The following is a 12,839-nucleotide window of genomic DNA, read 5'->3' as shown; positions in this document are numbered from 1 at the left end:
CTGCAATTCTAGAGAACCCAATGCCTCTACTGGATTCTGCGCGCATTGTATACAGATGGTGCACAGACATACTTGGAAGGAAAACACTCATGAACATCAACAAATCATGTTGAGTTCTTTAAAAATAAATAAAAACTGAGGCTAGACAAGCTAGAAAAATCTTGGTCCATTTCCATTTCATGGGACCCTGGACATATGTCCTAAGGCAGGTGTGTTCATCCCTTAGGTTCAATGACAGTGTCTGGATGGTTCTATAGAATTTCGTTGAGAGAAGAAATGTAGCATGACCTGATTTAATTAGTGCTCGAGAACATGTCATTCAATTTTCATGGAATTGTATTCTGGGGTTTCTGAATGGCTCAACCCATCTGATTTCAGGTGTGATCACAATTAAGAACATTTAATTAAATTAACTCTACTTTTAAAAGAGTAACTTTATTAACACTAGAAGTGAAATTGGAGAACTTGCTGACCATTCTTCAGATAAATAAAATTTTCATGACTACTCGACAGTTACTGGGGTAATTACAGAGTGGGTTACATAAAACAGACAAATAGCTAGAAGCCCAGAACCTACAGAGATGGAATCATGGAGAAACACGAAACTGAATACATGAATAATTCACAAGATAGAACCAATAAAGACATTTTACTAAAGTGAACAATTTTTAATGATGAAAACAGACAAACTATGGTAGAAGAGAGGTCAGTGCTTTAGTGACACTGTGAAAAAAATCACTGCCAACTCAGTATCCAGTGGGAACACGGATACCTTTCCCTTTAAGACCAGAATCAACACAAGGATGCTGAAGTGGCCACTTTTCTTCAGTATTCTCTTAGACGTCCTAGACAGAACAATTAGGCAATGAAAATAACTTAGAGTCGTCCAATTAAATGGCTGTAAAAGATATCTATGGATCACATGAACTTTTTTTGGAAAATCTTAAAGATTCTAAAGAAGTTTCTGGAACTGGTGAACAAACACACCCATCTGAGCTCTACTTTTGTAAACTAACATTACACACAAACCATTAGATGTCCCATTATGTCACTTGCGTAGAGAAGCTAAGTAACTAGAAAGACTGAACTGGGACACATGCATCTCCCTGGGAAGTAAAAATCGAAGACAGTTTGTACATGAATGGGGCATGTGGGGATGGGAATAGAAGGAAACAGGTGGTGGAAGGTGGGACAAAAGAGGAGAGTAATGACTGGAATGCTGGAGAATTAGGGGAGCAATGTGGAAACCTACTACAATAGAATCTACAATAGTGACCTGAGTCATGACTCCCAGTTGTGAGGGATATGTAGCTTGAACAAGCTATCTTCTACAACCACAGAAGTCTTCTAGCAGTGGTACTGGGACAACAGTCTAGCCACATAACATTCCACCTACAATCTCTCCTTCCTGAAATATGCACTAGGGAAATGGTGGAACAGAACTTGTGGGGTTGGCAAAAAATGACTTGTACAAATTAGCCCCTATGCCATGGAAGGGAGTCCAGACCTGACACTGCCTGTTTTGCCAGGAACCAGAGACTAGACAGCATCAAAATTCAGGATAGAACCAAACATGACTAGGAAATTTTCAATGAAATGATTACTAATGATACTCTGTTATACCAGTAGTCCAGCCTAACAGTCATCAGAGAGGCATCATCCAGCAACATACAGTAACGGATGCAGAGACATATGGCCGCACACTTGGAAGCACCAGGGGATCCCCACAGAATAGGGGAAGAAGGGATTGTGGAAACCAAAAGAGTCAAGAACATCATGAAAATAAGGAACATGGAATCAATTAAGCAGGGCTTGTAGAGGATCAGAAAGACTGAAGTGATAATCGCAGACCCTGTATGGGATTGAGCTTGGGCCTCAGTGGCGCTCGCTCTGGAGACCAGGCTAGCCTCGAACTCACAGGGATCTGCCTGCCTCTACCTCCCGAGTGCTGGGATTAAAGGCATGCACCACCAATGCTCAGCAGGATTAAGTTAATTTTTAAACAAGGAATGTATTTGAACATATGAGAAGATGTATTTTTCAATGAAAACAATGCACCATTTTCAAAGAAGACTCGGAGTATCCAAAAGTTCGTTCGTGGGGTCCTGCTATTAGTTCCCCTGAGTTCTGAGAGACAGCTGTATATTTAACCCACAACCTAAGCTCCTAAGGCCTTTGAATTTTTGGTTGCCATATCGATGCCTTTATTTTCCTCTTAAGACAACCCCACTTTCAATCCTGTCCTTTGCATGTACACACATGTATCAGAGGATTACAGGCATGGGTCACATGCTTGCTGTGCCTGAGTAGAAGCTAATAATTTTCACCACATAAAGTTTATCCGTTTTATCCCCCATTGATTAAAAATGTTCCCACTCTGCTGTTGGATGAGAGGAGAGGTCACTCAATCATCATGGCCAGGACACTGGGGGACTGGTCTTCAAGCTGAATCCATTGGAGACCTCACACTGATAGTCTCCAGCATCCTCGATCCCAACAGGATCTATTCTGAGTCCACACTTTGTTGGGGACAGAGTTATCCTCTCTGTGAGCTGCAGATTCTCCTTATTGAAGATCCAACGAATAAAGACATCGGTGTTGGGAGAAACGCAGGTGAAGATCACAGATCTATGTCCTGCAACTGTGGTATCAGTGACTTGCACAAAGGGCTGTGTTACGTGCTCTGTGAAGAAACAGAAAAGGGTACCAAATGACAATAATCCTGATAATTCAAGGAGGCCGTATTCAGTTCATACTTTATAAAGCTTCCAGGGGGAGTAATTTGGAGCTGTGACTATAGACATATCTTGTGCTTTGGGTTTGCCATCAAGGGACTGTGTTACTCTAATTCGGGTACTGTTTCCTGTGTCTCAGTTTCCCTGTAATAGGACACACAGTGCGCAGTCAATGCCAGGACCATGAGTTAAGTTTAGCTATGAGCAACAATCTGCACTAAAGATGGCGAGCTGCTCACATCAGCAACATCTGTTACTGTTCGCCTGCAGAAAAATTACCTAAGCTGGTGAAGGAGGAATCTGTAGTAGCTACCTCTTCTGTTTCTGCCTTTGGTGCCTTCACCTTCCTCCGAAGTCTCATACGACATCAGAGCAATATGCTAATGACCCAGACACCTGTGCACTGAGCCTCAGGAGAAGGAGATATACAAGTGACCTACCTAACTGCAGCTTTCATTGCAGTACACAGCTGATGCTATACTCTATGGGATAGTCAGTCCTGTGATTTGGACAGTCTGTCATGCCTTGTTCTTCGTCAGCTCTGACTGGGATTCTAAATGAGCAATTACACATGACTCTCCAGTGTCACCTTGAGGCTATCCAGGGGCAAAGTTTTGGAGTCAGGACTTCCTGGTGGTCTCAGTGAGAACCCTATGGCTTCATCAGCCAGGGTCTGCCTGACTCCCACAAAGTCTTTGATGGCACATGTACATAGAGAGAAATCCAAAGATCTGCACTAAGGCTGACATCCTGGGGCTGTTTACCCAACACAGGTCCTCCTCTCTTCAGGTAAAGACAGGTGAGGGGTTCTCATCTGTTGAAGTTTGTCTATCCAACGGGTGCCATGTAATATGGATTTAAACCCCAGTGGGGGACACAGTGCAGTGGAAGAGAGAGCAGGCACATTCCAATCATGACAGGTTAGTGCATGAAGTAGGATAAGCCACACCCAGCAGTTGGAGACTGTAGAAAGTCACTTACTCTTTACATGAAATTCCACATTTTCCTTTTCAACAGTGAAATCTTTCTTTAAAATTTCCAGTGTGTACATTCCTGCATCTTTCTCAGTGACATGCTGGAGCAGCAGGGATCCATTACTGTACACCATCCCTCTTCTTTGGTGTTCAGGTCCCCAGGAGATGGAATTTGTGCTTCTGGTGTATTCTATAATTTTAAGGACCGAGGTCTCATACTCTGATTTGTACCAGGAAAAGGTTATCAGATCTTCTGGAAGATTATGAACTTGGAGAAGTATGTCTTCACCTTCAAAAGCATATGGAGGAACTGTTTGGATCGTGAGTTGGGAAGAAGGGAGAGTGTTGCAGAACACAGAAAAAGAAGCTGGGAAGGAATGGAGAAAAATCCATTAGATAGGGGTCATTGTGGAAAAGATGGTGACCTCTATCCTGAGCAGACGGATTCATCACTCAGTCTAGAGTTTCAGGTTTGGGTGTGTGTGTATGTACCCCCAATTAATGAAGGGAAGAAACATGACTTCCTCCTTTTCAACAGTGCCCCTGAAGGTGTCACATTTTTGCACGGAACTGTTCCCTTCCATGTCAGCACCCTCAGTCAGATACTGTGCACACTCCTGAACACTGGGATTTGAGAAGATGCCTCCTCTGAACTCAACAGGACTGGAATTTTCACTTTCTAAGTTTTTTCTTCGGTTTCCTTTCAGGCAACACTCAAACACTGACTTCACATAATAGATGCACTTGCTGTTCTGTCAAGTAGTCCTTAGGTCTGGGGTTGTGTGGCAACTGGAGGCAATATGACCTTCAAGGCAGGCTCAGGTCTTTGAAAGGCTTGGTTATGTCAACTTGACACAAGCTACAATCATTTCGAAAGACAAGAGCTCAGTTGAAAGCACCACCAACAGATTGGCCTGTGTGCAGTACAATAGTACACTTTTTTAAAAAATGGGATTTGTTCAAAAGGATTCAGACCAATGCAGGCAATTCAAACCCTGGGCTAGGAGTCCTGGCTGATATAAAAGAGCTGGTTGAGCAAGAGTGAAGGGCAAGTCAATAGGAAACACTCTACTATGGTCTGTGTACCAGTCCCTGGATTTTATTTCTGTCAATCTCAATTTGGAGATCAATACCCAGGTTGACATGAATGTTCTAAAACCATTGCCCCCTATGAGCTTTGAGAGGATGTAAGAGTAGAACACTAGAAAAGGTTCCACTGGGTCACTTTAGTCCAGCATTGGAAAGATGACTGGATTCAGGGCACTATGGTCTAGAACCCCAAGAGACTGGGCTGACTCTGATATCTTACTTTCCATCAAGGTCTTCCTTGATACAAATGAAATCAGAAGATGGAAGCTGATCTATGGCCAATTGTCTCTACCATTGTGTCCTGCGCTAAGTGCTCAAAGCTCCAGCTGGGGACACAGCGTAGAGGGAAGGGTGGCTAGACAAGCCATTTCAGTCCTGTGTGTCTAAGCCCCACCCAGCAATGAACAACTGCAGGGAATCACTTACTGTTCACCTGGAGTTGCACTTGTGCCTGTTCGAGTTGGGTATCTGTTCTCACAATTTGCAAAGTATACAATCCAGAGTCTTCCTGAGTGACATCACGAAGCAGCAGGGATCCATCACTGTGCACTGTCTCCCTGCCACTGTGTGCCGGCCCCCACACAGTGGGTCTCCTTTCTGGTAGATGGTGGGTAGCCAAAAGGTTCTTGGAGTCAATCTTTCCTTTGAACCAGACAAAGCCTACAATATTCTCCGGGGGATTGTGAACGAGTAGAAGAACGTTCCCACCTTCAGCAACACTGGGTGGCACTGATTCAATTGTGGGCTGGGCAGAGGTAGGAGGGCGCCCACACTTCCACAGGAAAGCTACAAGGAAAGAGATCAATCCACTTAAATTGGGACTTTTGTATTTGACTAAGATGAGACCCTGTGTCCTGAGCAGCTGTGTCCATTGTTTAGCCTAGGTTTGTGGGTGAGTCTGTCTCTGTCCTACTGATGGAGGTTAGCACATAACCTTCATGTTCTCAGTGTTCCCACACTTGCTATTTCCACTATATGTCTCTCTGTCTTGAATTATCCATATTGCCCCAGCTTACTGGCATCATAGCCCTGCTCACATTTACAGTGGATTGGTGTTGGGGTGATGCCTGTCTGACCTATTCCTCTACAGAACCTGTGTCTTCACTCTCATTCTCTAGTTTTATTCCTCTTGCGGTTGCAGCCAACATCTGAATTCGCCTTCTAGCTTTCTTCAAGTCCACCCAAATTGACATATCATAAAAAACAGAAGTTGCCTTGTACTTTTTTAAAATACAATGCCTATTAAAAACTCAGGTACATGTGGAAACTGACTGACTGAATGAATGAATGACTGAATGATGTCCCAGAAACCTGTATGCCATGAACTAAATTTAAGAAATTCACAGTTTAGAGATACACTATTAGATCATTCCATTTGCTTGAATTTTAACACTTTTGTACATATTTTTTTTATTTTTCAAACAATCTTTATTTTACATCCCAATCCCAATGTCCCCTCCTTCCCCTCTCCTGCTCTATGCTCTGCCAACTTCCCCCACCCCACCCACCATCTATTCCTCTGAAAGGGTAGGGCCTCCGATGGGGAGTCAACAAAGTCTGTCATATCACTTTGAGGAAGGACCAAGGTCCTCTACACCCCCTGTATCTGAACTAAGCAAAGCATCTCTCCATAGGGAATGGAGTCCAAATATCCAGTTCATGCTCTAGGAATGAGTCCTGGTCCCACTGCCAGTGGCCCCATAAACTGCCAAAGCCGTACAACTTTCATCTACATTCAGAGGGCCTAGTTCAGTCTACCCAGCTGTCAGACTGGAATCAGGGAGCTCTCACTGGCTTTGTCAGCTAGTTTTATGGGTTCCCCCATTATGTTCTTGAAATAATTTCTCATACTATTTTTCCTACCCCTCTTCATCCGGACACTGGGAGCTCAGCCCAGTGCTTAGCTATCAACCTCTGCATTTGCTTCCATAAGTTACTAGACGAAGGTTCTATGATGACGCATAAGCTAGTCATCACTCTGTGGAAGACCAGCCCATGCACCATCTTCACTATTGCTGAGAGTCTAGGCTGGAGGCATCCTTTGGGGATTCCAGGGATATCTTCAGGACACACAATAAAAGTATTTGCCTGAACCAGGAACTTACCTAGTAGCCTGGTTCCATCCCTGGTTTTACAAATCTGGAAATCATGGTCACAGCATTCTCAGACTCACCAGCTGCTTAATGTGTCTGCTGCATTGCCAGGAGACCATGTCTGTTTCCCACTTTGTGTGCTTCCATTGGGAAATACACAGTATCCAAGGGGAATCAAATAGACAGAGGTTCAAGACATCTGAGAAAGACCACAAAGAACATGGCCAGGCCCATTACACAGCAGAGCAAACAGAAGAAATGGAAGCCTGGTCTTGAAATCTTGAACAGGATGAAGGAGCTAACAGCCCTTTTCCAGGAATCAGGTCAGCTCCTCCAACATACCCAGGCTGTAAAACTCCTGATACACCCTAGGCTTTTGACCTCAGTCAGAATCCCAGTCTGATGGTGACTCCAGTTAGAACTGATTTGTTCTAACTGGACACATCACTCCCCTGGTGCCTTTAAAAGCTCAAAGGCAAGTTTGTAAGCTTCCAACTGGAAGCAAATGCTATGTTTCCAGAGCACTGAAAACACAGGGCAGACTGGGTGCCCAGCTGGGTGTCTAGGTCATACCTGAAAGCTCCAGAACAAAAAGAAGCAGACTCATCCACAAGAAGTAGACAACAGGAAATAATCAAATTCAGGTCTAAAATCAATCAAATAGAAACAAAGAAAACAATACAAAAAATCAATGAAACAAAGAGTTGGTTCTTGAAGAAAATCAACAAGATAGACTAACCTTTATCCAAATAGCCAAAAGTAAGACAGAAATTATCCATTTTTTAAAATAAGAAATAAAAAGGGGACATAAAAACACTAAGGAAAACCATAGAATCATTAGGTCATACTTCAAAAATCAGTACTCCACAAAATTATAAAATCTAAAAGAAATGGACAATTTTCTGGATATGTAACATAAACCAAAATTAAATGAAGAACAGAAAAACAATCTAAGTAGACCTATAACACCTAAGGAAATAGAAATATTCATCAAAAGTCTCCCAACCGAAAAGAGCCCAGGGCCAGATGGTTTCAGCACAGAATTCTACCAGAATTTCAAAGGGGAGCTAGTACCAATACTCCTCAAAATGTTCGACCTAACAGAAATGAAAGGAACATTGCCAAACTCTTTTTATGAAGCTACAGTTACACTGATACCCAAACCACACAAAGACTCAACTAAAAAAGAAAATTACAGAACAATCATCCTAGGGAACATTGATGTAAAAATACTCAACAAAATATTGGCAAACTGAATCCAATCAAAAAGAAACATCAGAAAAATTATCCACCATGATCAAGTAGGCTTCTCCCCAGAGATACAGGGATCGTTCAACACTCAAAAATCTATCAATGTAATCCACAATATAAACAAGCAGAAAGAAAAAAATGAGCATCTCATTTGATGCTGAAAAGGCCATGTTTCATATTATCCTTGTGTGTGAGTAGTGTAAGACCTAGTCTAGTGTCTGTGGGTTGATCCAGGACACAGTACTTAAGTAGAGGACAGATAACTTCCGTTCATTGGTCAGACAATGAAGCAAATGCCTATATACACTGTCAGTGATGCATGCCAGCTTGATTTTTTTACTGGGACCATCAAGCTGACAGCATCAGTCCTCAGAATATTGTGGTCATGCTTATAACTTCATGCAAGAATAATGTCTCCCCCACCTTTATTATTTAATACTCAATGAGAGCATCCTAATACTGAGCCTCTCCCCAACTCTGTATCTTCTCCCTGACAAATGCTGGGACTCCTCTCATGCCCTTCTCCCACACAGGAGACTGAAGACAGCAATCCGTCCTCTCCTCTCACAAACTGTCACCTCCTGATCTCCTCATCTGTCAGCATTGGCCCCTGACATATCATGCTCCCTTTGAGGAGGAGTGCAGAGAGGGCCTCCATTGCCTCAGTAAGATGATCCATCATCCCTCTAAGGTACTTCTGGTCCAGCACATCTCTCAAGCTCTACTCTGCATCATCCATCTGAGCAGAGCCTCGTCCCAGACAGGAGCACCTTCCAGAATCCCATTGGCTGAGGGTGTACCTATACTGCCTTGTGTTTTCAATGCTCCAGAAACACGGAATTTGCTGCCAGCAGGAAGGTGGAAAACTTGCCTTTGAGGCTCCAAAGGGACCAGATGAATGATGTTTATAGAAAAAGACAAATCTATTCTCACTGAAGTCACCATCAGACGGGGCTCTCACTGAGATCAAAAGCCTAGGATGTTTCAGGAGATTCACAACCTGGGTGTGTTGAAGGAGGTGACCTGATTCCTGGAAAAGGGCTGTGAGCTCCTTCATCCTATACAAGATCTTCAAGACCAGGCTCCCACTGCCTCTATTTGCTTAGCTGTGTAATGGGTCTGGCCATATGCTTTGTGGTCTTTCTGAGATGCCTTGGACATCTACCTAGCTGATTCCTCTTGGGTACTGTGCATTTCTCAATGGAAGCCACAAAGTGGGAAACAGAGCATGATCTCCTGGCAGTGTAGCAGACACATTAAGCAGCCAGCAGGTCTGAGAATTCTGTGACCATGATTTCTAGGTTTGTAAAACCAGGGATAGAACCAGGCTACTACACCAGTTCATTGTGTGTCCTGATAACATCTCTGGTGAGCTTGGGGGAAACTACAGTTCATATCTGGGAAGTTGTCAAATCAGTATGACCTGCAGGAGAGAATTCCCTGAGCTGGACACAGAGGACAAGCACTTATAAGGAGAACCTCTGTCCTCCATCCCTCTCCTTGGGGACCATGAATTTCATGTGAAATCTCATGTGCCCAAAAGGACTGTTAATCAATGGCCTGGACACCTGTTGAGATGTTCTTCCCTGCTGACTTTCGAAGAAGATGGCTAAATGATGTAGCCTAAGCGAGGATTTCATGACAGTGAACTGTCTGGTTCCACATATCACAAGACTTTGACTAATAGGGACCACTGTTCCCTATCATCAGGAAATCAAACTCCAACGTTTATAAAATGTTCCTTATGAACACCTGCACTTGACTCTGGATCCGAGGTCTGGAGGCAGGGCATCCTGGTGCTGACATCTCTTTGAGGAAGCCATGATTGACTCAACCAGGCACAATGTTCATTCCCTCAGGGCCTTTCTCAAGGAAACATTCCTGCTAAGAACGTATAGAGTCTAGACAGAGGCTGAGTTACCCACCATGCATGAACCTGTGGGCAGTGAAGTCAAATGAAGGATTCTGATCTATTGCCATTATTCTACACCATATGTTCCTTGCACCAAATGTTCAAACCCCAACATGGATGCACAATGCATAGAGAAGGTAGGCACAGACCACTCTCCTGTGTGTGTCTGGTGAACTTCAAGCAGCTCGCAGAGTTCACAAGGAATCACTTACCGTGCACGTTAAGGTACATGGTGGTTGTTGATACCATTTGTCGATATCTATTATAGGTTTTTAGAGTATAGAATCCTGTGTCCTTCCGGGTGACCTTTTCAAACAGCAGAGATCCATTGCGATATATTGTCTCTCTACCACTGTGCGCAGGCCCTGGCTGACTTAAATTGTTGTGCAGTATATATAGTGCGATGTCTTGTGTCGAATTTGTTAGCCCTTTGAACCAGGCAAAGACTATAAGATTCTCTGGCAGATCGTGGACAAGGAAAAGGATGTCATCGCCTTCAGCTACTAGGGGTGGCACTGAGTCAACAGTCACATGGGCAGTAGTACACAGGTGCCAGGGCATGAAAAGGGAAGCTAGAAGGGAATTGAAAAAAAAAACAACAATATTAAGTGGGTGGTAACATCACTCAGATTTGGTGTGTGAACAGGGGTGTGCCCACCCTCCTTTGCAGAGCGGTGCAACGTGAATTCTGTTGACTCAGGGGCATCTGAGTGTGTCGTTAACTCTCTTAGGAATTATCTGTGCACTTGTCTGTCTGGTTTCCACCTCTGCATCCCACATCCCTCCTCACATAGAGTATTTGACGTGAGGAGCAATGCCACTCTGAACTCCTCTGGAGACTCCCCCACATTCTTGTATTTTTCTCTATTCCTTTTGTGATTCTGGCCAAACTCCTGGCTTCAGCATTTGGCTAAACGAACATCAGGTCTACTAGAACACAGGCTTCTTGTTTGTTTTGCTTTCAGTTTTGATATCAGTTTTAGTGGTTTTTGTTTTCTTTTGTTTTTTTGAGAAAGTATTTCTCTGTATAACAACCATGGCTATCCTGGAACTCAGTCTGGAGACCAGGCTGGCTGTTAACTCAAAGAGCTCACCAGCCTCTGCCTCCCAAGTACTGGGATTGAAAGTGTGCGACACCACCATCCTGTGAGCCATGAATTTGTAAGGGAAGGATTAGCCTGACCTTTGGAAGGTTCAGATACTGGAAAAGCCTCCGACACAATTGGATAAAGGAAAAAAAGAAGGAAAGAGGAATGTGTCTCCATGGAATTATATTCCAGTGGGAATTAAATGATTTTAGATTTACTTATGTAAATGTATCTGCTTATTTGTAAAGGATGGTGGCTCCTTGGGCCCATGTGAATATGTTGATACAAGTCTGTGTGGAAACACATGTGTTAGCATGTACAAGTGTGGGTGGTGCATGCCACAGCAACTATATGGAACGCAAAACACAGCCTGCAGAAGTTTGTTCTCTCTTTCTGCTGTGTTGGGGGGGTGAGGATTTGTTTCAGGTTGTCATATCTTCACTCACTGAGACATCTCGCTAGCCCTGCCCTATTTGATTTCTATTTGGAGGGTCCTGTTGCCATGGTTGGGAAGAGCTATCTTCGGAACACTGTAGCTGTGAACATGGAGTGTTTGAGGCTTTTTTTCTTACCATCATCACCCCCTGTCCTCTGAGAGCTTCAGGCTGCCAAGCCTCTGTCCCTCAGTGTGATTTCTTCACCATAACTGCAAACAGAAACCTTGAGTCTCCTCTCAAGTTTCTGTCTTCTTCAGGAAAGTCCAACCTGCTTCTGATTTCCCCTCCACACACAGTCAGAGAGTGGGTATGCTTACCTGTGAACAAAAGCCCCTGCCAAGGAGTGCACCCCTTGAAGAAAAGCACAGAGGACCCCTCCATCAATCTTCTCACTTGCTGTCTGCCCTCTGAGGAGAAGAGCCTCAGCTCCAACACAGAACTCAGGCTCTGTTGTTCTTCCTCCTGGGGTGAGATTTTTTTCTCAGACAGGAACACTTCTCAGAATCCAACGATCTGTGAGTGGTGGGATTTGAGTCCAAAGCACTGCTAAATCCAAAGCACTGACCTGCATCCTTCCCAACTTCCACTTATGTTTCTCCTCTGAGCAATACATTGAGCAACAAGGCTGATAAGCATCCCCGTGCCCTCAGGGGACAATGACTCATCCCGGGGCTGACACCTGCTCTTTCCTTGCCTTGGGTCTGTCAGCACCAAAGAGGGAGCCTCCATCATGACTCTACATCCTGTGACACGAGGACCCAGTTGAACACCTAGTCTACCATGTGATTTCAATGCTATGGGTCATGGGTATTTACTTAATCCCTTCAGGAAAGTGACAGAAATGGCTCTGAGGGCTGAAAAGAGACCAACTTGGTGATGACTAGTGAGGAAGATCAATACTTTATCACTAATGTCACCAGCCAAGTTGATGATCCAGAAAAGAGGCCCAGTAGCAATGGCGTGAGAAGTTTTGTGTGCTCAATATTGGAGAAGAGGTTATATGTGTGTCCTTGAAAGGACTGTTTGCTCCACCTTCCTATGGAGGGTCCCAAGGCAACATTCTAACATTGTCCTGGGTCACCTTTGCCCTTTCCTAGATGATTCCCTGGTGGTCTTCTTTTCTTCCCCTTTGAGAGATGCCAGGAGGGAGGAGACCTTCAAGGTTCCCATGAATAAAGTTGTTCTTAGGCAAAGGAAGGAGACAGTAGGTCAGGACAGGTTCTAGGGAGGGAATTCAAGGTTAGTAGGGACAAAAAGTGA

The 12,839-nt window shown here is 44.0% G+C and overlaps 1 protein-coding gene across 1 annotated transcript; it reads right to left on the bottom strand.

The window, feature by feature from the left end:
* Positions 1-2,411: 2,411 nt before the first annotated feature.
* On the bottom strand, positions 2,412-11,960 carry LOC113837385 (pregnancy-specific glycoprotein 22-like). Its single transcript, XM_027431350.1, has 5 exons — positions 11,897-11,960; positions 10,267-10,626; positions 5,225-5,584; positions 3,717-4,076; positions 2,412-2,683 (listed from the first exon to the last, which is right to left on the bottom strand). Exons 1-5 carry the CDS (start codon positions 11,958-11,960, stop codon positions 2,412-2,414), a joined length of 1,416 nt encoding a protein of 471 aa, XP_027287151.1.
* Between the last annotated feature and the right edge of the window lie 879 nt (positions 11,961-12,839).

The sequence above is a fragment of the Cricetulus griseus genome, chromosome 9, assembly GCF_003668045.3.
Source record: "Cricetulus griseus strain 17A/GY chromosome 9, alternate assembly CriGri-PICRH-1.0, whole genome shotgun sequence".
NCBI lineage: Eukaryota > Metazoa > Chordata > Mammalia > Rodentia > Cricetidae > Cricetulus > Cricetulus griseus.
This window is presented reverse-complemented; position numbering and strand designations above follow the sequence as displayed.